The sequence below is a fragment of the Mustelus asterias genome, chromosome 10 (genome assembly GCF_964213995.1).
Source record: "Mustelus asterias chromosome 10, sMusAst1.hap1.1, whole genome shotgun sequence".
NCBI lineage: Eukaryota > Metazoa > Chordata > Chondrichthyes > Carcharhiniformes > Triakidae > Mustelus > Mustelus asterias.
The window spans coordinates 1,257,725-1,284,002 of NC_135810.1; the positions used below are offsets into that span (position 1 = coordinate 1,257,725).

At 49.1% G+C, this 26,278-nt stretch overlaps 1 protein-coding gene across 1 annotated transcript in view; it reads left to right on the forward strand.

Annotated features, from left to right (window-relative positions):
- The window catches only part of LOC144499490 (uncharacterized), a 201,429-nt gene that overhangs the window by 120,266 nt on the left and 54,885 nt on the right, over positions 1–26,278 (forward strand). Inside the window, exons 14-29 of the mRNA XM_078221483.1 lie at positions 441–494; positions 1,449–1,508; positions 2,173–2,217; positions 3,024–3,077; positions 3,748–3,789; positions 5,822–5,915; positions 6,007–6,042; positions 9,574–9,729; positions 14,387–14,470; positions 15,330–15,413; positions 15,536–15,606; positions 16,303–16,494; positions 18,966–19,134; positions 20,248–20,340; positions 20,810–20,914; positions 24,876–24,973. Coding sequence (XP_078077609.1) covers positions 441–494; positions 1,449–1,508; positions 2,173–2,217; positions 3,024–3,077; positions 3,748–3,789; positions 5,822–5,915; positions 6,007–6,042; positions 9,574–9,729; positions 14,387–14,470; positions 15,330–15,413; positions 15,536–15,606; positions 16,303–16,494; positions 18,966–19,134; positions 20,248–20,340; positions 20,810–20,914; positions 24,876–24,973 — 1,437 coding nt within the window. The remainder of the gene's footprint in view (positions 1–440; positions 495–1,448; positions 1,509–2,172; positions 2,218–3,023; positions 3,078–3,747; positions 3,790–5,821; positions 5,916–6,006; positions 6,043–9,573; positions 9,730–14,386; positions 14,471–15,329; positions 15,414–15,535; positions 15,607–16,302; positions 16,495–18,965; positions 19,135–20,247; positions 20,341–20,809; positions 20,915–24,875; positions 24,974–26,278) is intronic.

A 26,278-nucleotide genomic window follows, 5' to 3' on the forward strand; every position in this document is an offset into this window, starting at 1 on the left:
CGATGATTATTTGCACTGATTCCTGTTCACCCATCACCCTGTGTGACACTGGCCTCCAGTCCAGCAATCCGCATTTCCAAATCACTCCATGGCCTCCAACCTCCGAGGTCTCTGCGCCTTTCCCGTTCCTTCAGAATTCCCCAGTTTTAAATCGCTCCATCATTGATGGCTGTGTCTTCATGCCTGGTTCCTGAGCTCTGAAATTCCCTCCCTAAATCTCTCTGCCAGCCTCACGTTCCTCCTTCAAGACGCTCCTTAAAACGTATTTCTCTGATGGAGAGTTTGGTGACCTGCTCTACGCGACTCAGAGTCAGATTCTATTTGAGAAACTCGGGCAAAGCAGACTGGGACATTTCACTGTGTTACAAAATGCTGCGTCAATATTGAATTGAAATATTTTATACTGCACAAACACTGAAAACGAACTGTCTGATTTCCAGGGTCAGAAAGGCGATGAGGGAGAACCAGGGCCTCGTGGCTTTCCAGGCAGTCCCGTGAGTTTCAGGATTACTCTGTTCAACTAACTGAAATTAAAATTCTCGTGGCAACAGACTTCTCATCCTTCCTTCTGTTTTTTACATCAACACCTTGCATTGAGGACACCGGCCGAACTTTTACCGCCGGGATCGGGGTGGGCGCGGCTCACGGAACGGAATTCTCCCTTGGCCTCAGGCGGGAATTAACGAGCCTCGCCCAAGTGAGGTCGCAAACTCCTGGCCACCATTTTAATGCAAAATTTCCATGTAAACATTTACGTGACAATGTGGTTGCTCTAATATAAAAACAGAAAATGCTGGGTCGACTCAGCAGGTCAGGCAGCATCTGTGGAGAGAGAAGACTGAATGATTTCAGTCCATTGACTCTTTTTCAGCTGTTTGGGATCACAGAATGTTTTCTGTAATTTTCCAATATGAAAGAATGGGTTAATTGAATCACAGACTATGAAATTCCATATGGACTATGGCTGGAATTCTCCGGCCATTCACGCCCCACTCCCGCAAAAAGCGAGGATGGAGAATTTGGCGTTCAGCCAAATCTCAGCTCACTGCAGCGGAACTGGAAAATCCCACCGGCGTGAATGGCTGGAAAATTCCAGCTGATGTGCCTGGTGTTGAAAATTCTTGGCTGTAGAACGAGTGTCTTTGTCTCAAATAAGAAAGAAGGAATTATAACATTCAGTGACACAATCTGCCCAGTCTGCATTTCTGGGATGTGAATCTGGTCTGTCAGTGACACACACAGAGGGTGGAATGTCACCGGCAAGTCTGCCCGAGGTTCGTACGATACTGCACGAGCAAACGGGAGAATGCCGTTCCCCGAACCTTGCCCGTCCCCAGAATCCGGGCAGGCGTGCCAGTAAAATTAATCCAAAAGGCTCGGTGTTTGAATTCTGTTTGTCCAGTTTTAGGAATGTGACTGATTTCCAGTGAATCCTCCCATTTCCACAGGGACATTCGAGTGTCGGGATGAAGGGTGACAAAGGGGACTTGGGAGAGCCGGGTAAACGGGTGAGTACAAGTTTGTTTTTCACTTCACCCTCAGGCTGTGAATGGCACTGGCAATGTTGACCTTTATTGTCCAACCTTCGGTACCCGGGGAAGGTGGTGCTGAGCTACTGCTCTGAATTTGGAACAAGGCCATATCTGAGGGTCGTTCACAGTCAAACTCATTTGGTGTGGAGTAGAAATGCTGTGATAACGTTAGAGTGGATACAGAGGAGATTCACCAGGATGTGGCCCTGGATGGGGCACTGGATGGGGCACTGGATGGGGCACTGGAGGTACAAGGAGAGACTGGATAGGCTTGGATTGTTTTCTCTAGAGCAGAGAAGGCTGAGGGGGCGACGTGATTGAAGTGTGTAAGATTATGAGGGGCATGGACAGGGTGGGTAGGGAGCAGCTGTTCCCCTTGGTTCAGGGGTCAATCACGAGGGGGCAGAGTTTTAAGACAGGGCCAGGAGATTCAGAGGGAATTTGAGAAAAAAAATCACTCAGAGGGCGGTGGGAATTTGGGAGGCGCTGCCTGGGAAGGTAGTGGAGGCTGGAAACCTTACAACCTTTAAACTCTATTTGGACGAGCACTTGAAACATCATAACATTCAAGGTAGGTGTCATTTATTATAGTTAATAGTTACCAATTATGGTTAATGATTACTTCTTCCATATTTCACAGGGGAAGCCTGGGAAAGATGGTGATCCTGGATTCCCCGGCCGTGATGTAAGTTTGTTTTGTATTAAATCCTGAATCAGGCCCCTGGTCAGCCAGCGGGCCCTGGCTGTAACACGCAGAATGTCTTTTTTTGTGACAGGAAGCTTCACCTATCAACACACTGGGTGGAATTTTACCAGCTTTCCCGCCCACCAACGGGCAGAGCGAGCCGGTGAAACCACCCGATTCCTCGGCTCTCGCGATCTTGCGAGAGCTGGAGTTCCGGCGCACTCGACCTCCCGCTGGAAATGGGCGAGAGGCTGAATAATCTATCTCAATGTATTTAAATTTGAGTTTCCATGGCATTAGCAAGCCCGGCACTCAACCGTCCGGTCTCACTTGCCTTTATGGCCTCACCAGGAGAGGTTCTCTCGGGTGAGGAAAACACCTGCTCCCCATGATCGGAAAACAGTCGTGTTGGCCTTGCCGGTGGAACCGGAGGCCATTGTGGCCCCCCCCGGGGAGGCCAAGAGCAAGGGGGGTGTCCCTTGGGCAGTGTTGATTGATGGAGCAGTGTTGATCGAGTGGCCAGCCCACCTCCTCCTATTCCTAGTTTTTAATGAATGTGCGAGGGGGCGGGGGAGGGGGGGGGCGCGGGGAGGGGGGGGGGAGGGGGGTGGGGGGGAGGGCGGGGGGTCTTCCTTTATTTCAGTTGTTTAAATTCTCAAAGATTGGTTTCTGTCGGAGAGATGAGTAAAAGCTGAGCGGACGTCACAATGCGGTTACATATCAGCAGAGAAAGATACCTGAATATTATTATTCACAGCTGTGGGTGGAAAGTGAGAACTTGACTCTTGCTTTGGTTTATTTTATAGGGTCAACCAGGTTACCCGGGAGAACCAGGGTACCTGGGACAGGACGGTCCAAAGGTAAGGAGTTTGATTTAATTTCTTTGGTTGGATGGATGAAGGGAGGGAAGAAAGGGAGAGATAGGGGGAGGGAGGAATGGAGGGAAGAGAGGGTGGAGGGGGGGAGGGATGGATACTGAGACCATTTACAATTCAGTACTGTTGAATGTGGCAGAGAATTGCCATGACTGTTGACCAATATCTGGTCATATCATTGGTGTAAAATTCCTGGGAGTTTAACCACATTCTCTTATGGTCCTGATGACATAAGGACATGAAGAACCTAACAACACTTTGCTGGGACTACCTCTCCGTTCCTTCACTGTCTCTCTGTCTAGATCCTCAAGCTCCCTTCCTAACAGCACTGTGGATGTACCTACACCACATGGACTGTAGCGGTTCACCAAAGCTGCTCTCCACCACCTTTTCAAGGGGTAATTAGAGATGGGCAATAAATGCTGGCTTGGCCAGTGAGGCCCACATCCCAGGAAAGATATTAAGAAATCTGCTGGCTGAAGATAGTCAGATTGAAGAGGAGAGATTCTAAAATTGACCACAAAGAGATTCCACATTCGACTAACCAGTCCCTAAACTCATCCCTTTCACAAATATCGGATCAGTAAATTTACCTGCTTTCCTTTGTCTGTGTTTGTGCTGTTTTGAAAATAATCAACCTGTTTCCCTTCTCCAGGGAGAGAAAGGCAGTCGTGGGATTGATGGACCTCCCGGCGTTGTAAGTATCTGGAAAAAATACCATCATTGGACTGCGTATTTACCGAAGGTATCAAGGACTGTATTTACTGAGGGTGCTGGACTGTGTATTTACTGAGGGTGCTGGACTGTGTATTTACTGTGGGTGCTGGACTGTGTATTTACTGAGGGTGCTGGACTGTGTATTTACTGAGGGTGCTGGACTGTGTATTTACTGAGGGTGCTGGACTGTGTATTTACTGAGGGTGCTGGACTGTGTATTTACTGTGGGTGCTGGACTGTGTATTTACTGTGGGTGCTGGACTGTGTATTTACTGAGGGTGCTGGACTGTGTATTTACTGAGGGTGCTGGACTGTGTATTTACTGTGGGTGCTGGACTGTGTATTTACTGAGGGTGCTGGACTGTGTATTTACTGAGGGTGCTGGACTGTGTATTTACTGAGGGTGCTGGACTGTGTATTTACTGAGGGTGCTGGACTGTGTATTTACTGAGGGTGCTGGACTGTGTATTTACTGCGCATATTGGATGTTTCCTCAGAAGGATCTTTTCAAAATGCAGCTAATGAAAATACAACAAAACTTACTCCAACTTATAAATCAAAGAAAGGGTTTAATAAAGAAACATCATTACTCCAAACTTGGGGCCTTGCCCTGGGCCACTCCAAGCTCTCCACAATTCTACATAGTTCCTTATTTATACTGAATCAGCTGGTCAGCTGACTATTACATCCCTCTGTAATTGGCTCCATGGTTTACTGGGTCAGCTGACACTTACATCTTGTTCCCATTGGTCACATTACATCCAATACAAAGTTGTCACCGGTTACATTCTAACATTGGACTGCGTATTAACTGAGGTATTGGACTGCATATTTACTGTGGGTATTGGACTGCATATGTACTGTGGGTATTGGACCGCGTATTAACTGAGGTATTGGACTGTGTATTAACTGAGGTATTGGACTGCGTATTTACTGTGGGTATTGGACTGCGTATTAACTGAGGTATTGGACTGTGTATTTACTGTGGGTATTGGACTGCATATTTACTGTGGGTATTGGACTGCATATTAACTGAGGTATTGGACTGCGTATTAACTGAGGTATTGGACTGCGTATTAACTGAGGTATTAGACTGTGTATTTACTGTGGGTATTGGACTGCATATTTACTGAGGTATTGGACTGCGTATTAACTGAGGTATTGGACTGCGTATTAACTGAGGTATTGGACTGCATATTTACTGTGGGTATTGGACTGCATATTAACTGAGGCATTGGACTGCGTATTGACTGAGGTATTGGACTGCGTATTAACTGAGGTATTGGACTGTGTATTTACTGTGGGTATTGGACTGTATATTAACTGAGGTATTGGACTGCGTATTAACTGAGGTATTGGACTGCGTATTAACTGAGGTATTGGACTGCATATTTACTCTGGGTATTGGACTGCATATTAACTGAGGTATTGGACTGCGTATTAACTGAGGTATTGGACTGCGTATTAACTGAGGTATTGGACTGCGTATTAACTGAGGTATTGGACTGTGTATTTACTGTGGGTATTGGACTGCATATTTTACTGTGGGTTTTGGACTGCATATTAACTGAGGTATTGGATTGCATATTTGAACCTGGCTGGGCATTCCCCCTGACCAGAGGTTGCCCCACCCCCACATCACAACCTATTACACCCCCTCCCCAAAGGCCTCTGACTGTCCCTCACCGCAAGACCCCAGAATTAGACTTTCTCTCCCCGCTCCATCGATTGGTGTCTCCCTCTCTAATCTCTACCCCTCTCCTGCTGATTGTCCACCTCCTCCCTGTTTACCCCCTCCCCACTGGGCCCATGAATACTTTATGCTGCGTCTTCATCCGCACTGCACTGGCTGCCTGGAAGCCTGTCCAACAGGCCAGGATCCTGACGCTGATAGTCACACACAAACCGTACAGTTTAACCTGTGATTCCAGCAAAGAACACCTTTGATCTGACTGGATACTGACTCCTCCATCTCCACTGACTGCTCACTAAAGAGCCATTGTCTGTTCCAGATTATCGATGCACAGGGAAAAGTTGTTTATGGGACCCAGGGGGAACCAGGTGCCCCGGGCCTACCCGGGCTGCAAGGTGAACAAGGCTTTCCAGGTAAGTAACGACCGTGTTCAATGCAACTCAAAATCAACTGAGAAATTCTCAACGTAATTAAAACACTTGTTCCTTTTCTTCCCCCCTTCAGGCCCCCCCGGACTTGCTGGAATACCAGGCCCTCCAGGTAAAAGAGTGTGAAGCTACTGTGGTGGAATAGTGATTAGAGATAGTGATTTTGCTGATAGCAAGTGGGAAAGTAAGTTGTGAAGGGGACGTAAGGAATCTGTCTGCAGGGAGGCATAGAGAGGTTAAGTGATTGAGCAAAAGTTTGGCAGAGGGAGTATAATGGGGGAAAATGTGAAATGTGCAGCAGATTATCCAAATGGAGAGAGATCGCAGAACTCTCGGCCTTTTGGCTAGGATCAAGCATCAGATCGAGCCCAAGGTCAGGTACAATGCCTCATCTTCTCAGCTTGGATCCTGAATGTCTCTCCCATAGGGACCATGAATTGGAATTGTGTTTTGCAACAGCAAGGAGATGGATTAAGAGCTTGTCCTGCCCACTCTGCACGTTGGCTTTGTAACTTTGAGAAGGGAATAAACTTCTAAAAGAAACTGGTGTCCAAGGTCCAGATGGACTTCACCCTGGGAACTTGAAAGAAGTGTCTAGTGAGACAGTTGGTGCAGTAGTTTTAATTTTCAGAAACTTCCCATAATCGGGAAAAGGTCCCGTTAGTTTGGAAAATAGCAAATATAACTCCCTATTCGAAAAGGGAGGGAGACAGAAAGCAGGAAGCTACAGACCAGTTCACTTAACATCTGCCATGCGAAAAAATGTTAGAAGCCATTTCAAAGAAGTTATAGCAGGACACTTAGATAAGTTTATGGTAATCAGGCAGAGTCAACATGGTTTTGTGAAAGGGAAATCATGTTTAACCAACTTATTGAAGTTGGTTGAAAGTAACCTGTATTGTGGATCAAGGACTGTACTGTCCTTAGATTTCCAGAAGGCATTTGATAAGGTGCCACATCAAAAGTTATTGCGGAAAATAAAATCTCATGGTGTCGAGGGTAACATATTGGCATGGATAGAATAGCCAGAAATTTGGCATAAATGGATCATCCTCTGGATGGTAACGAGTGTTGTGCCACAGGGATCAGTGCTGGGGTCCCAACTTTTTACAATTTATAGAGATGATTTGGATGAAGGGATTGAAGGAATGGTTGCTAAGTTTGTTGATGACACAAAGATAGTTAAAGTAAGTTGTGAAGAGGTTATAAGGAGGCTACACGTGCGCACTAGCTCCCTCTACTGTTGGCTGGCGAATGAAGCCCCGCCTACTGCCGGTAACAATTGAAAACAGTCTAGCTTATTTTTTTATGCACTATCTACACAAGATTGGGCTAAAAACTCACCTAAAAAATGGATCTGCAACTCTCCCATTTTCACACTAGCTGGATTCTTTTTCTCGTAAAATTCTGCCCATAGAGAAGTTCAGTGAGTGGACGAAGAACTGACAAGTGGAATATAATGTGGGAAATTCTGAAATTGTCCATGTTGGCATAGAATAAAAAAGATGCATATTATCTGAAAGGGGAGAGATTGCAGAGCGCTGAGATGCAGAGGGATCTGGGTGTCCTAGTGCATGAATCACAAAATATTAATATACAGATATAGCAAGTAATTAGAAAAGCTAATAGAATGTTATCATTTATTGTGAGGGGAATTGATTGCAACAGTAGGGAGGTTATGCTTCAGTTGTACAGGGCGTTGGTGAGACCACATCTGGAGTATTGTGTACTGTCTCGGTCTCCTTATTTAACCAAAGATGTAAGTGCGTTAGAAACAGTTCAGAGAAGGTTTACCAGACTAATTCCTGGAATGGGAGGGTTGTGTTATGAGGAAAGGTTGGACAGGCTGGGCTTGTATTCACTGGAGTTTAGAAGAGTAAGAGGCGGCTTGATTGAAACATATAAGATCCTGTGGGGATTTGACAGGGTGGATGTGGAGAGGATGTTTCCTCTTGTGGGAGAATCTAGAACTCGGGGTCACTGATTAAAAATAAGGCATTGCCCATTTAAAACGGAGATGAGACAAAATTATTTCTCTCAGGGGATTGACAATCCCTGGAACTCTCTCCCTGAAAAGGCAGTGGAAGCAGAGTCTGAATATTTGTAAGGTAGAGGTGGATAGATTCTTGGTAAGCAAAGGGGTGAAAGGTTATCGGGGGGGGTCGGTAGGAATGTGGGGTTGAGGTTACTATCAGGTCAGCCATGATGAACTGTGCTCAGTTCTGGTCGCCTCATTACAGGAAGGATGTGGAAAAGATTGAAAGGGTGCAGAGGAGATTTACAAGGATGTTGCCTGGATTGAGTGGCATGCCTTATGAGGATAGGCTGAGGGAGCTCGGTCTTTTCTCCTTGGAGAGACTTAGGATGAGAGGAGACCTAATAGAGGTGTATAAGATGTTGAGAGGCATAGATCGGGTGGACTCTCGGAGGCTTTTTCCCAGGGTGGAAATGGCTGCTACAAGAGGACACAGGTTTAAGGTGCTGGGGGGGGTAGGTACAGGGGAAATGTTAGGGGGAAGTTTTTCACACAGAGGGTGGTGGGCGAGTGGAATCGGGTGCCGTCAGTGGTGGTGGAGGCTAACTCAATAGGGTCTTTTAAGAGACTCCTGGATGAGTACATGGAGCGTAATAGGATGGAGGGTTATAGGTAGGCCTAGAAGGTAGGGATATGTTCGGCACAGCTTGTGGGGCCGAAGGGCCTGTTTGTGCTGTAGTTTTTCTATGTTTCTATGTTTCTATGATATTGAATGGTGGTCATGATGTGGAGATGCCGGCGTTGGACTGGGGTAAACACAGTAAGAAGTTTAACAACACCAGGTTAAAGTCCAACAGGTTTATTTGGTAGCAAAAGCCACACAAGCTTTCGAGGCTCTAAGCCCCTTCTTCAGGTGAGTGGGAATTCTGTTCACAAACAGAACTTATAAAGACACAGACTCAATTTACATGAATAATGGTTGGAATGCGAATACTTACAACTAATCCAGTCTTTAAGAAACAAAACAATGGGAGTGGAGAGAGCATCAAGACAGGCTAAAAAGATGTGTATTGTCTCCAGACAAGACAGCCAGTGAAACTCTGCAGGTCCACGCAACTGTGGGGGTTACAGATAGTGTGACATGAACCCAATATTGGGTTCATGTCACACTATCTGTAACCCCCACAGTTGCGTGGACCTGCAGAGTTTCACTGGCTGTCTTGTCTGGAGACAATACACATCTTTTTAGCCTGTCTTGATGCTCTCTCCACTCCCATTGTTTTGTTTCTTAAAGACTGGATTAGTTGTAAGTATTCGCATTCCAACCATTATTCATGTAAATTGAGTCTGTGTCTTTATAAGTTCTGTTTGTGAACAGAATTCCCACTCACCTGAAGAAGGGGCTTAGAGCCTCGAAAGCTTGTGTGGCTTTTGCTACCAAATAAACCTGTTGGACTTTAACCTGGTGTTGTTAAACTTCTTATTGAATGGTGGTGCAGGCTAGAAGGGCTGAATGGTCTCCTGCTCCGAGTTTGCATGTCGGTATCGTCTCGAGATCATTCCTGTACTTGTGACCAGTTTCTTGAGCTGCACTTTCTGCTAAAGAACTCGCTTTATCCCCAAATAAACTGACAATAAATTAATCCTTTTTTTTCACTTACGGTCCAGGTCCCTCCTTGCAGGGCGTGAAGGGTCTGCCAGGGTTTGTAGGTGAACGAGGTCAGAAAGGTGAGAAGGGAGATGCTGGATCCTCGCTCTCGGGAGCTCCGGGGAGGGACGGTCAGAGAGGATTACCGGGACCATCGGGCCCTCCAGGGCCTCCAGGTAAGGTGCTCAGTGTGTTGGGAGCTCCTGTTGTGTCTCTGTTCTGTTCTCTGAGGGATCCCTGCTTCACACGAAGCATTTGCCAAGTTGAGGTCGGACAGCAACAACATTACAATCCTGCAAGATGTTTCTTATGTGAGGTCAAAGGCTCGATTTTGCACACCCAGACCTCCCCTCCATACATCAACCCCAAAACTGCAAACACTTATTCCTCCCCACCTGTACCCCGATCGGGGCCTACCCTCGGCTACTCTCGGTCTATACCCAACCCCAGTCTCACACCAATGGAGTTGACTCTGAACAAGTCTCTGAAATAGCCCAACTCAGACACTCCATCACATAGACTCCAGCAGTTGGAGAAGAAAGCCCACCTCCTTCTCAGGGGCAATGAGGTCTGGGCAATAAACACCAGGCCAGCTGTGAACAAAGAAAAGGACAAAGAAAAGTTCAGTGTTGGGGCCACAGCTGTTCTCTTTATATATTAACGATCTAGATGACGGGACTGGGAGCATTCTGGCCAAGTTTGCCGATGATACAAAGATAGGTGGAGGGGCAGGTAGTATTGAGGAGGTGGGGAGGCTGCAGAAAGATTTAGACAGTTTAGGAGAGTGGTCCAAGAAGTGGCTGATGAAATTCAACGTGGGCAAGTGCGAGGTCGTACACTTTGGAAAAAAGAATAGAGGCATGGACTATTTTCTAAACGGTGACAAAATTCATAATGCTAAAGTGCAAAGGGACTTGGGAGTCCTAGTCCAGGATTCTCTAAAGGTAAACTTGCAGGTTGAGTCCGTAATTAAGAAAGCAAATGTAATGTTGTCATTTATCTCAAGAGGCTTGGAATACAAAAGCAGGGATGTACTTCTGAGGCTTTATAAAGCACTGGTTAGGCCCCATTTGGAGTACTGTGAGCAATTTTGGGCCCCACACCTCAGGAAGGACATACTGGCACTGGAGCGGGTCCAGCGGAGATTCACACGGATGATCCCAGGAATGGTAGGCCTGACATACGATGAACGTCTGAGGATCGTGGGATTATATTCATTGGAGTTTAGGAGGTTGAGGGGAGATCTGATAGAAACTTACAAGATAATGAACGGCTTAGATAGGATGGACGTAGGGAAGTTGTTTCCATTAACAGGGGAGACTAGGACGCGGGGGCACAGCCTTAGAATAAAAGGGAGTCACTTTAGAACAGAGATGAGGAGAAATTTCTTCAGCCAGAGAGTGGTGGGTCTGTGGAATTCATTGCCACAGAGGGCTGTGGAGGCCGAGACGTTGAGAGTCTTCAAGACAGAAATTGATAAATTCTTGATTTCTCGAGGAATTAAGGGCTATGGGGAGAGAGCGGGTAAATGGAGTTGAAATCAACCATGATTGAATGGTGGAGTGGACTCGATGGGCCGAATGGCCTTACTTCCGCTCCTATGTCTTATGGTCTTATGGTCTTAAAATTACAGCACAGGAACAGGCCCTTCGGCCCTCCAAGCCTGCACCGACCATACTGCCTGACTGAACTAAAACCCCCTACCCTTCCGGGGACCGTATCCCTCTAATCCCATCCTATTCATGTACTTATCAAGATGCCCCTTAAAACTCACTACCGTATCCGCTTCCACTATCTCCCCTGGCAACGAGTTCCAGGCACCCACCACTCTCTGTGTAAAAAATCTGCCTTGTACATCTCCTTTAAATCATACCACTCGCACCTTAAACCTGTGCTCCCTAGTAATTGACTCTTCCACCCTGGGGAAAAGCTTCTGACTATCCACTCTGTCCATGCCCCTCATAATCTTGTAGACTTCTATCAGGTCTCCCCTCAACCTCCGTCGCTCCAGTGAGAACAAACCAAGTTTCTCCAATCTCACCTCATATCTACTGCCCTCCACACCAGGCAACATCCTGGTAAATCTTTTCTGTACCCTCTCCAAAGCTCCACATCCTTCTGGTAGTGTAGAGACCAGAATTGAACACTATATTCTAAGTGCGGCCTAACTAAGGTTCTATAAAGCTGCATCATGACTTGCCAATTTTTAACTCAATACCCCGGCCGATGAAGGCAAGCATGCCGTATGCCGCCTTGACTACTTTCTCCACCTGAGTTGCCACTTTCAGTGACCTGTGTACCTGTACACCCAGATCCCTCTGCCTATCAATACTCTTAAGGGTTCTGCCATATACTGTATATTTCCTATCTGGATTTGACCTTCCAAAATGCATTGTCAGTACTGAAGCCCACACTCAGGCACTGACGAACAGAAAAACTAACTCACAATTTATTTTGTAAATTGAGTTTGTGTCTTTATATGCCCTGATGGTGAACAGAACTCCCACTTACTTGACGAAGGAGCAGCGCTCCAAAAGCTCATGGCTTTTGCTACCAAATAAATCTGTTGGACTTTAACCTGGTGTTGTGAGACTGCTTACGGAGTGTATCACTGTCAGAGGGTCAGTACTGAGGGAGTGCCGCAATGTCAGAGGGTCAGTACTGAGGGAGTGCCGCACTGTCAGAGGGTCAGTACTGAGGGAGTGCCGCACTGTCAGAGAGTCAGTACTGAGGGAGTGCCGCACTGTCAGAGGGTCAGTACTGAGGGAGTGCCGCACTGTCAGAGGGTCAGTACTGAGGGAGTGCCGCACTGTCAGAGGGTCAGTACTGAGGGAGTGCCGCACTGTCAGAGGATTAGTGCTGAGGGAGTGCCGCACTGTCAGAGAGTCAGTACTGAGGGAGTGCCGCACTGTCAGAGGGTCAGTACTGAGGGAGCGCCGCACTGTCAGAGGGTCAGTACTGAGGGAGCGCCGCACTGTCAGAGGGTCAGTACTGAGGGAGTGCCGCACTGTCAGAGAGTCAGTACTGAGGGAGTGCCGCACTGTCAGAGGGTCAGTACTGAGGGAGCGCCGCACTGTCAGAGGGTCAGTACTGAGGGGGTGCCGCACTGTCAGAGGGTCAGTACTGAGGGAGCGCCGCACTGTCAGAGGGTCAGTACTGAGGGAGTGCCGCACTGTCAGAGGGTCAGTGCTGAGGGAGTGCCGCACTGTCAGAGGATTAGTGCTGAGGGAGTGCCGTACTGTCAGAGAGTCAGTACTGAGGGAGTGCCGCACTGTCAGAGAGTCAGTACTGAGGGAGCGCCGCACTGTCAGAGGGTCAGTGCTGAGGGAGCGCCGCACTGTCAGAGAGTAAGTACTGAGGGAGTGCCGCACTGTCAGAGGGTCAGTACTGAGGGAGTGCCGCACTATCAGAGGGTCAGTGCTGAGGGAGTGCCGCAGTGTCAGAGGGTCAGTACTGAGGGAGTGCCGCACTGTCAGAGGGTCAGTACTGAGGGAGTGTATCACTGTCAGAGGGTCAGTACTGAGGGAGAGTATCACTGTCAGAGGGTCAGTACTGAGGGAGTGCCGCATTGTCAGAGGGTCAGTACTGAGGGAGTGCCGCACTGTCAGAGGGTCAGTACTGAGGGAGCGCCGCACTGTCAGAGGGTCAGTACTGAGGGAGTGCCGCACTGTCAGAGAGTCAGTACTGAGGGAGTGTATCACTGTCAGAGGGTCAGTACTGAGGGAGAGTATCACTGTCAGAGGGTCAGTACTGAGGGAGTGCCGCATTGTCAGAGGGTCAGTGCTGAGGGAGTGTATCACTGTCAGAGGGTCAGTACTGAGGGAATGCCGCGCTGTCAGAGGGTCTGTACTGAGGGAGTGCCGCACTGTCAGAGGGTCAGTACTGAGGGAGTGCCGCACTGTCAGAGGGTCAGTACTGAGGGAGTGCCGCAGTGTCAGAGGGTCAGTACTGAGGGAGTGCCGCACTGTCAGAGGGTCAGTACTGAGGGAGCGCCGCACTGTCAGAGGGTCAGTACTGAGGGAGTGCCGCACTGTCAGAGGGTCAGTACTGAGGGAGCGCCGCACTGTCAGAGGATTAGTGCTGAGGGAGTGCCGCACTGTCAGAGAGTCAGTACTGAGGGAGTGCCGCACTGTCAGAGGGTCAGAACTGAGGGAGCGCCGCACTGTCAGAGGGTCAGTACTGAGGGAGTGCCGCACTACCAGAGGGTCAGTGCTGAGGGAGTGCCGCAGTGTCAGAGGGTCAGTACTGAGGGAGTGCCGCACTGTCAGAGGGTCAGTGCTGAGGGAGTGTATCACTGTCAGAGGGTCAGTACTGAGGGAGTGCCGCACTGTCAGAGGGTCAGTACTGAGGGAGCGCCGCACTGTCAGAGGGTCAGTACTGAGGGAATGCCGCACTGTCAGAGGGTCAGTCCTGAGGGAGTGCCGCACTGTCAGAGAGTCAGTGCTGAGGGAGTGCTGCACTGTCAGAGGGTCAGTGCTGAGGGACTGCCGCATTGTCAGAGGGTCAGTCCTGAGGGAGCGCCGCACTGTCAGAGGGTCAGTACTGAGGGAGCGCCGCACTGTCAGAGGGTCAGTACTGAGGGAGTGCCGCACTGTCAGAGAGTCAGTACTGAGGGAGTGCCGCACTGTCAGAGGGTCAGTACTGAGGGAGCGCCGCACTGTCAGAGGGTCAGTACTGAGGGGGTGCCGCACTGTCAGAGGGTCAGTACTGAGGGAGCGCCGCACTGTCAGAGGGTCAGTACTGAGGGAGTGCCGCACTGTCAGAGGGTCAGTACTGTGGGAGTGCTGTAGGTTTATAAGCGGGTTTATTTGATTGTTTTTTCCGATGTTTCAGCGTCTGCTGTGGATTGTGGAAGTTTGCCGGGGCTGCCGGGCCCTGCCGGACCTCGAGGATACCAAGGCGAAACTGGGTTGAAAGGTCAGTGTGTATTTGTTCGGGTACATGATTCCTAATTGGTGAATGAAGGAGGAAGTCCAGGGAATCCTCCCCCTTTCACCGTAGCTCAGCAGAGAAAAGAATTCCCGCACTGCCGTCATACAGTGAACATTCCAGAAACTTACTCACAGAAATATACAGCACACAGCAAGGCCAGTCTGCCCACTGTGCCCGTGCTAGCTCTGTGAAAGAGCTATCGGATTCGTCCCACTCTCCCTGGCTCTGTCCGCACTGTCCTGTACAAATTTTATAACTTTTGTAAGTTATCCTCGGCTTCCATTGACCCGCCCCCTGCCCCCTTGCCTGCCTCCCCCCCTCCCCCCCCCGAGGTCACCCTCTCCCCGAAGTGAAGAGGTGACCTCATCACAAAGAAACACAAACTTCTGCTCAGATTGTGGGAACTGAGAAAAACACAGCAGCTGTAGAGCAAATTAAATGTTCCAAAATTCACCTCGGCTGTGGGTGTGGGGTGGATGGGGGAGGACGAGGGGCAGGGGTGGATAGGGGTAGATGGGGGGTGAGGGGGATAGATGGGGGAATGGTGGACTGGATGGGGGTAGGTAGGGGGATGAGGGGGGGGACGGCTCCTGCTGAATCTTACATTCCCCCCCGTCCCTCAAACCTGCCGATCGCAGAGAGTAAAACCCCGAGGCTGGCGGATGTGGAACTCTCTTCCACAAACAGCGATTGCTGATTGGTCAGTTGGTCATTTTGAATCTGGAATGGTTAGGGGGATTCAGGGATATGGAACGGAAGTGGGTTTGATAGGATTGACTAGATGGGCTGAATGGCCTCCTCCTCTTTCTACGCAGTCTCTGTAACAGTCTGGATTTCCTCACAGGTTCTAAGGGTGATACCTGCTTCCACTGTAACGTCACCACGGTACCCGGACCGAGGGGTCCCCAAGGACCTCCTGGAAGAACAGGTGAGTGAGTGAGCCCATAAAACACAGCTCGAGACAATAAAACTACTGCCTTTGTGAATGGGTACAAACCACCAGCCACCCGTTTGATTTTTGCAAATTCCCTTGTTCCCGGTGTTTCACAGGTGATCCCGGAATTCCAGGGCCGAAGGGGGATCGTGGTGCACCAGGGAGAGAGGGATTCCCAGGCCAGCCAGTAAGTATCCCGAATGTTGAAGCTTCCGTTGTCAGTTCCTGGAGAACAAGTTCCTCAGTGCAGGACTGTGCCAGGGCTGAGAGCGAAAACAAAACATGTTTGAGAATGTTCTAGAACCGAGATGTACTGAAACAGCTGTGTGGAGATTGCTGAGGGGGTAACGTAATGGAGGTCATTGAGATGATGATGGGGGTGTGTGAGGTGGACATGGTTCCATGTGTCAAGGATCCAGGGCTGAGGGGTCATCGATGTAAAACAGTCCCAATAAATACAGTCGGGAATTCAGGAGACACCTCTTTGCCCAGAGGCTGGGAGTTTCCGGGTCTTTCCAGTGAGACCTCCTGTTTCTGCCGAAGGTGACTCACCCCCTCTCCTCCCCTGCCCCCTGTGGTGGGTTCCCCAGTAGAGAGGCGAAGAGCAATGCCAATAGCCATTGACTTCAGCGGAACAGGAAGATCCTACCAATGGCAAGCCGCCTCCCCACCACGGGAAAATCCAATCGGGAAAGGGGTGGGGTAGACTTTCTCCCAGGGAATGGGGAGAATGTGGAACTGGCAAACATTGGGAGTGGTTCAGGTGAATCATTTAGATTCAGTGAGATGTTTGAGAGGGACAGCAGGATAGGAGATGATGGGGAATGAGAGGAGGACATCGGAGAGCGATTGGATCGTGCTGACTGATTCCTGTTTTTTTCAGGGAGCTGGTGGTCTCCCAGGACCAATCGGAATTCCCGGTCCGAAAGGGGATGCAGGCGATATCCAAACTTTACCCGGAGTGAAGGGCGGTCGAGGTGATCCTGGCTTCCCGGGTTCTCCAGGTGTTCCTGGTCTGGATGGATTACCTGGAAAAGATGGACCTCCAGGAATTCCAGGCCCCAAAGGCGAGCCGGTAAGTGCAGTGCGGAGACTGTTCCATGAGTGAACCTGGATACCCGGAGCTCAGTGTCCAGCAGAGAGACACTCGGTGAATTCACTGGCATCCATTTCCGTCAGAATATCAGTTTAATTTGTCAGCGATGGCCCTGAATGATCATTTCTCCAGACTCACTTTCTGTACAGCCAACCCTCTTTTTATTAACTCTTTTCTTATTTAAATATCTCTGGGAACTCTTACTGTCTTTATATTTTATGCAAGCTTTCTCTCATACTTCCCGATTTTCCTTCCTTACCAATCCTTATCATCATTCTTCAATGTTCTTTCCAATCTTCTGACCTGCACTCGTCCTTACAAAAGCATATGCCGTTAACTTTTTTAGTTAGCCACAGATGATGAGCCTCCCCTTGGAATATGTTTTTTCCGTGTATTCTGAAATATCTCTTTAAATATCAGCCTCTGAATCTTGATTTTTCCCTGAAGCAGATTTTCCAGTTCACTTTAGCCAACTCCACTTTCATGCCCTCATAGTTGTCCTTATTTAAGTTTAAAATATTAGCCTTGGACCCACACTTCTCTCCCTCAAATGGAATGTAAAATTCCATCATATTGTGATCCCTGTTACCTAGCGGTCCCTTCACTAAGAGATTATTAATTAATGCTATCTCATTGCACAATACCAGGTCTAGTATAGCCTGCTGTCTGATTGGCTGCACAACCTGCTGTTCTAAGTATAAAGGAAGAGAGAATGGGATCTTGTCAGAAAGGTACCGTGATAATCATGGGGGATTTCAATCTACACTTAGACTAGAAAAATCAGATGGACAAAGGCAGCGCAGGTGAAGAGTTCACAGAATGTTCACAGGGTAGTTTCTTAGAACAACGTTGAAGAGGCATCTGGATAGATACATGAATAGGCAGCGAATAGAGGGATATGGACCATGTAGAGGCAAGAAAATATTAGATTAGAGAGGCATCTATGTCGGCACAGGCTTGGTGGGCCGAAGGGCCTGCTCCTGTGCTGTACTGTTCTTTGTTCTTTGCCCGCTACGATTCCCGGGATGAGAGGTGGAATGGGAAAATTCCGCCCCTTGTCTCTAACTCTCTGGTTTGCAATATTTTCCCAAAATTAATCCCTTGCCCCCACTATTTAGTTTAAAACCCTCTCTGCTTCCCTCATTGTGTGGCTCACTGGTCCCAGCATGATTCAGGTGGAGACCATGCCAGTGTTACAGCCCCCACTTTCCCCAGTACTGGTGCCAGTGGCCCACAAACTTCTCCCACACCAGTGCCTGAGGCAGCAAGGGTGTGAATTGGGGAAATTCTCCAGCAGGGTCCTGCGGCAGTGTGACGTTAGTGTCCCTTTAAGAAAGTTTTTTAGAAAATCATGCTCACTGCCTTAGGTGATGTCATTGGTGGGAAGAGAAAAACATCTGTGTGCTGGTCAGGTGACAAGGGTTGTTTTTAGTTTGGTTTTGGCTACAGTGCTAGAGGCAGTCTTAGCAACAAGCTGGAAAAGAAGTCTCTCTCTCTCTCTGTTTTGCCTTGAAAATTTTACCAGTTAGCTGAAGGAAAGGCTTGTAGCCATGTTGGAGTAAAGATTGGTGATTTGGGGAGCTGATCTGACTGCAGGCTGCTCTGAGTTTTCAAGATCATTTGAAATCAGCATTCAATCCAGGGAACTGGATTCCAGTATCATGTGAGCTTTAGTCTGTGCAGTTTTAAACTTGTGTGTAATAAGTTTTCGGAGGCAGGAGTTCCTTCACCAAAATTCCTTTATTTACAAACTCTAACAGCAGTGCACAGAGTGCTATCAGTCAGCAGTCTATCTCCAGGAGTGTCAGAGGAACTGACACGCCCGGTTAGGTTCAAGGCAAAGACTCCCTGATTGGCTCATCAATTGGATCCTTAATCAGGAGTTCATATTCCAATAAGCCAACCTCAATGGCCTGATTGAAGTCATTACATTGTGAAAAGGGTGTTTTATGGTGTCTGTGGGTTTTCTTTTAATTAGAACAGATTAGAGATATTCATTAAGGGTTATACATTATAGTGGTTGTTTTGTTTGTAATTGATAAAATTTCTTGCTAATTTTCTTACGATACATGTTAACTATATTCTTAAGTAAACTTTGTTTGATAAAAGCTCCCTAGTGGGTCACTTGAATCATACCCGATGTGAAATGTCTCATGCTGATCCTAGAACCAAATTCCAATTGCAAAACTTACGATTTGTGTTTCTAACCTGAGCTAAAACAGCAGGTACCTGTGTGAACAGATTGAGTGAAAGGGGTTGAGAATGTTGGGGTGAGGGTGGTGGGTGTGTGTGACAGTTTCCAGCCAATGGGCAAAAGAGTATGTGACTCTTCCTCCCAACCAATCGATGAGGGATGAATGGTGTTTCTCTCAGCCAGCCCGGCTCTGTAATTTACCCAGGAATAGGCGGAGTATTCTGCCGACATCTAACCGTCATTTCAAACCCTTTAGGGAAATATTGGCTTCAAAGGTGAACGAGGTTTACCCGGAATCCCAGGATTAACCGGAGCATCCGGAGATCAGGGACCTCATGGACCCCCAGGAGTGGGGGAGGCTGGATTTCCAGGTGAAAAAGGTAGCCAAGGATATCCAGGATCTCCAGGAATTCCGGGAGCAGCAGGTAAGCTCTGATCCAACACTCAGGCTGGGTTACAATACAACGTGGATTCGCTGACAGACTCACTGAGGTCCCTTTACATCTGCTAATGGATAGAGAATCCTCCCAATTTCCATTCTGCTGTGAATTTAGAAACATCCTTAAACAGGTGACACCAGTGGATTAGTGGGGGTATGATTATTCTGTGACTCTCTTGCCCAGTGTTGGGACAGTCTGAACACATCAGCATCTCATACTGTCCTCCAATCCCGGGGGAGGAGGGGTGGGTGCGGGTTGGGGGGGGGGGAGGGGGGGGGCGGGGGGGGGTGGGTGCGGGTTGGGGGGGGGGAGGGGGGGGGGGGGGGGGCGGGGGGGGGGGAGGGGGGGGGGGGGCGGGGGGGGGTGGGTGGGTGGGGGGAGGGGGGGGGAAGGAGCGGGGTGGGCTTCACTGCAAGGAAATGTCCGTGTCTTCCTCTCTCAGAGGATGAAGTGAATGGGGGTGAGGGTGATGGGTGTGTGCAGGACTCTTCAGATTCGGATAGAAAAGGGTTTAAAGTTTATTTATTAGTGTCACAAGTAGGCTTACATTAACTCTGCAATGAAGTTACTGTGAAAATCCCCTAGTCGCCACACTCCGGTCCCTGTTCGGGTAACACTGAGGGAGAATTTAGCACAGCCAATGCACCCTAACCAGCACGTCTTTCGGACTGTGGGAAGAAGCTGGAGCACCCGGAGGAAACCCACGCAGACACGGGGAGAACGTGCAGACTCCACACAGACAGTGACCCAAGCCGGGAATCGAACCCGGGTCCCGGGCGCTGTGAGGCAGCAGTGCTAACCACTGTGCCACCGTGCCACCTGTTTGATATCGCAACCGGTCTTTCCCACAAACTTATAAGGAAATGTAAGAGAGACAGGAAGCAGAGGACAGGGAGCATTGGTGATCCCGGGTACGGAGGGGGCCATGCTGGTTCCACTAGTCTGAGCATCGGAAACTCACTGACTGACTATTAGAACTGAGCAAACTAAACTGGCACAAAGTTTTCCGTTAACTATCTGTGCTGATTGGCTTATTTAGTGATATTAATCACAACCACGGCTCCTCCACCTTGTCTCATTGCTGTTTCCTCACTACAGGACTGAAAGGTGAATCTGGAAACGCAGTCAGTCAGCCGGGACCCAGAGGTCACCCTGGTCCTCCAGGGTTACCAGGTGTACCTGGAAGCACAGGTAAGCTCACCCATCACGGGGATAGGCTGGGCCGGTGGTCATTTCATGCGGCAACTAATGCAGAGACCCAGGCTAATGCTCTGAGTGATATGGGTTCAAATCCCAGCACAGCAGCTGGAACTGAACTTAGCCTCAGCAATGGTGACCATGAAACTATCATTAATTATCATAAAAACCCATCTGGATCATTAATGTCCTTTAGGGAAGGAAATCTGCCATCCTTACCCGATCTGGCCTACATGTGACTCCAGAGCCACAGCAATGTGGGTGACTCCCAACTACCCTCTGAAATGGCCATGCATCCACTCAGTTCAAGGGTAACGAGGGATGGGAAACAGATGCTGCCCCAGCCAGGGACCCCACACCCCCTGAAAGGAAAATAAAGTCAAGATATTCAAGCATCAAATTCTCATCTTCCTCCTTTTCGATTTTCACATCTGGAGCGTGAATGTTTATTTTTGTCCAACAGGAGACCCCGGGCTGCCCGGTGTCCCGGGATTACACGGAGCGGTCGGACCCAAAGGTGATCCCGGTCCCACCGGGATTGGATTTCCCGGACCAACTGGTGCTAAAGGTAAGTGAACTCATGGACACAGCCCTGTAACTAAACTCCACACACCGTTACTGCACTGTAACTAAACTCCACACACCGTTACTGCACCGTAACTACACTCCACACAGCGTAACGGCACCGTATCTACACTCCCCATTGTTACTGAACCGTAACTACACTCCACACACCGTTACTGCACTGTAACTACACTCACGGCACCGTAACTACACTCCCCACACCGTTACTGCACCGTAACTACACTCCGCACACCGTAACGGCACCGTAACTACACTCCTCATTGTTACTGCACGTAACAGCACTCCCCACACCGTTACTGCACTGTAACTACACTCACGGCACCGTAACTACACTCCCCACACCGTTACTGCACCGTAACAGCACTCCCCACACTGTTACTGCACTGTAACTACACTCACGGCACCGTAACTACACTCCCCACACCGTTACTGCACCGTATCTACACTCCCCACACCGTTACTGCACCGTAACTACACTCCCCACACCGTTACTGCACCGTATCTACACTCCCCACACCGTTACTGCACCGTATCTACACTCCCCATTGTTACTGCACCGTAACAGCACTCCCCACACCGTTACTGCACTGTAACTACACTCACGGCACCGTAACTACACTCCCCACACCGTAACTGCACCGTAACTACACTCCACACACCGTTACTGCACCGTATCTACACTCCACACACCGTAACTGCACCGTAACTACACTCCCCACACCATTACTGCACCGTAACTACACTCCCCACACCGTTACTGCACCGTAACTACACTCCCCACACCTTTACTGCACCATAACTACACTCCCCACACCGTTACTGCACCATAACTACATACCCCACACCGTTACTGCACCGTAACTACACTCCTCATTGTTACTGCACCGTAACTACACTCCCCACACCGTTACTGCACCATAACTACACTCCCCACACCGTTACTGCACCGTAACTACACTCCCCACACCGTTACTGCACCATAACTACACTCCCCACACCGTTACTGCACCGTAGCTACACTCCCCATTGTTACTGCACCGTAACTACACTCCCCACACCGTTACTGCACCGTAACTACACTCCCCACACCGTTACTGCACCGTAACTACACTCCGCACACCGTTACTGCACCGTAACTACACTCCCCATTGTTACTGCACCGTAACTACACTCCCCACACCGTTACTGCACCGTAACTACACTCCCCATTGTTACTGCACCGTAACTGCACTCCACACACCGTTACTGCACCGTAACTACACTCCCCACACCGTTACTGCACCGTAACTACACTCCCCATTGTTACTGCACCGTAACTGCACTCCACACACCGTTACTGCACCGTAACTACACTCCCCACACCGTTACTGCACCGTAACTACACTCCCCATTGTTACTGCACCGTAACTGCACTCCACACACCGTTACTGCACCGTAACTACACTCACCACACCGTTACTGCACCGTAACTACACTCCCCACACCGTTACTGCACCGTAACTACACTCCCCACACCGTTACTGCACCGTAACTACACTCCCCACACAGTTACTGCACCGTAACTACACTCCCCACACCGTTACTGCACCGTAACTACACTCCCCACACCGTTACTGCACCGTAACTACACTCCCCACACCGTTACTGCACCGTAACTACACTCCCCACACCGTTACTGCACCGTAACTACACTCCGCACACCGTTACTGCACCGTAACTACACTCCCCACACTGTTACTGCACCGTAACTACACTCCCCACACCGTTACTGCACCGTAACTACACTCCCCACACCGTTACTGCACCGTAACTACACTCCCCACACCGTTACTGCACCGTAACTACACTCCCCACACCGTTACTGCACCGTAACTACACTCCACACACCGTTACTGCATCGTAACTGCACTCCCCACACCGTTACTGCACCGTAACTACACTCCCCACACCGTTACTGCACCGCAACTACACTCCCCACACCGTTACTGCACCGTAACTACACTCCCCATTGTTACTGCACCGTAACTACACTCCGCACACCGTTACTGCACCGTAACTACACTCCCCACACCGTTACTGCACCGTAACTACACTCCCCACACCGTTACTGCACCGTAACTACACTCCCCACACCGTTACTGCACCGTAACTACACTCCCCACACCGTTACTGCACCGTAACTACACTCCCCACACCGTTACTGCACCGTAACTACACTCCCCACACCATTACTGCACCGTAACTACACTCCCCACACCGTTACTGCACCGTAACTACACTCCCCACACCGTTACTGCACCGTAACTACACTCCCCACACCGTTACTGCACCGTAACTACACTCCCCACACCGTTACTGCACCGTAACTACACTCCCCACACCGTTACTGCACCGTAACTACACTCCCCACACCGTTACTGCACCGTAACTACACTCCCCACACCATTACTGCACCGTAACTACACTCCCCACACCGTTACTGCACTGTAACTACACTCCCCACACCGTTACTGCACCGTAACTACACTCCCCACACCGTTACTGCACCGTAACTACACTCCCCACACCGTTACTGCACCGTAACTACACTCCCCACACCGTTACTGCACCGTATCTACACTCCACACACCGTTACTGCACCGTAACTACACTCCCCACACCGTTACTGCACCGTAACTACACTCCCCACACCGTTACTGCACCGTAACTACACTCCCCACACCGTTACTGCACCGTAACTACACTCCCCACACCGTTACTGCACTGTAACTACACTCCCCACACCGTTACTGCACCGTAACTACACTCCACACACCGTTACTGCACCGTAACTACACTCCCCACACCGTTACTGCACCGTAACTACACTCCCCACACCGTTACTGCACCGTAACTACACTCCCCACACCGTTACTGCACCGTAACTACACTCCCCACACCGTTACTGCACCGTATCTACACTCCCCACACCGTTACTGCACCGTAACTACACTCCCCACACCGTTACTGCACCGTAACTACTCTCTCTCACACACCGTTACTGCACCGTAACTACACTCCCCACACCGTTACTGCATCGTAACTACACTCCCCACACCGTTACTGCACCGTAACTACACTCCCCACACCGTTACTGGACCGTGACTACATTCCCCATTGTTACTGCACCGTAACTACTCTCTCTCACACACACACCCACAGAGGGACATAATTACCAGTTGTAACATTTAAAAGTTTGGACTTAGGATGGGGTTTTGATAATTATTTGCTCAAACCTCAGCAGAAAACTGGCTCAATCCCCCACCCGCCCCACCTCCAGATCTCCACATCGCCACCCCCAACCTGTCACCGAAGCAAGTATATTAACAGCATGAAGTTACAATCCAGAAAGTGACCATTTGGTCCATCACAACTGTTTCAGGGTTTATCCCCATTTGAGAGAATGTTGTTCATGATTGTTTACATCCTGTTCCCACTCCATCCCCCTCGCTACATCCTGAATGTCAGCACCATTCAGTCTCGAACACGGATCCCAGGTTTAAATCCTAAACCTCCCAGTGTGGGAGCCGCTTTCTCCTGTCTCTGTCCAAAACCCCGTACTTCTAATCTTCTACCAACAGCCCCCTGGTTCTTGAATCCACTGCTGTCACAAAAGTCAACATCCACTTAACCCTGTCCCAATCTCTCATCACTTTACGCATTGTGATTGCTTCTCGCTGTCATAAAAACACCCAACTCTTCAACTCTTTCCTCCGACCTGTATTTTCACCGGCTGGTCTCCCCTTGAATCTGCATGTTTCCCCTCTCTGAAAATTCAATATCCTTCCTGTAGCAAGGACCTCGATCATCTGCACCTTCCTCCAAACTGCCTCCTCCTCAGAAACCTGGATCGATGGAGAAGGAAAGATTATCAGTCATTCCCATCCATCCTTTCTGTCTCACAGGTGCCCCGGGAATTTCTGGACTGCCAGGTCCTCCTGGTCTGACTGGACGTCCGGGGAATGATGGAATTCCAGGCCTGCAGGGACCCCCAGGACCAAAGGTCAGTGCCCTGGGACACAATAGAACTTTCCTTTTTCTCGCTGCCAATGAGCTTGTCTGGAGACTCGCTCCCCAAAACTCCACTGCCCTGAGATTTATTAACGACCTGCTCGTGAATATCCAGGACAAGGTTTCCGAGCTTGTCGGTAACACAAAACTCCAAAATGTGACAGTTAATAAGAAGATGGTGATAGACTTCAAAATGTAATTTGGTGAAATGAACAAAAACTTAGCAGATGAAGTTTAACACGGAGTTGTTTGAAGTGATAACTTTTATAGGAGAATCAATATGAACGAAATGCTACGATAGTTAAGTTGGCACAGAAACAGAGAGCTCGGAATTCACATATATAAATTGTGGAGAAGTTGTTAAAAATCTTGCCTGTCAACACAGGGCGAGTTGCAAAGCAAGAATGTTATTCTGAACCTTTCAAAATCACTCGCTGGGTCCCAAATGAAGAAACGTGAGCAATTCCGGGCATCACACTTTGGGAAGGATGTCGAGGTCTTGGGGAGGGTGCAGGGCAGATTGACAAGAGTGGCACCAGAGTTGAGGGATTTCCGTGAATGCGGAGAGACTGGAGAAGCTGGGATCGTTCTCCTTGGAGCAGAGAAGGTTAAGGGAAGATTTAACAGGGGCGTTCAAAATCAGGAGGAGCATTGATAGGGTAACTAAGGAGTCATAAAGTCATTCTGGTGAAGTGGGAGGCTGATTTGCTCCTCAAATGCATGTGGGCTCTCTGCTGAACAAACTAACCAATTCCATTTTCCCTCTCCATTCCCATACAAGCTTATTTCCATCCAACTTCCTTTTGAAATCATTCATCGCCCCGAGTTCCAGCACTCTCAGAGCCAGTGAGTTCCAGGTTATCTCCACTTGCTCCTCACATCCCTGCATAACGTCTTCAATCCGCCGCCCCCAGTACCTCTAGCGCCAGCCAATGGGAAGAGCTTTTCATTATCTACCTCATCTAAACCTGTCCACCTCCATCCAATCACCCCTCAATCCCAAATAAAAATGCTGGAAATCTGAAATAAAAACAGAAACCGCTGGACAAAGTCAGCCGGTCTGGTAGCATCTGGTGGAGAGAGAAACACAGTCAACGTTTCGAGTCAGTATGACTCTCCATCAGAACTGAAGAGGGGTAGAAATGTGATGAATGATATAGTTGGAGATTGGGGCAGAATAGAAGGACAGGGATAGGTCGGAATAAAGGAGAGATTGGTGAAGGTGTCATGAACACAAGACAAAAGTGGGTGTTAATGGTGCCTTTAAGTACTGGAGAGTGCTAATAGTGGCAAAGGG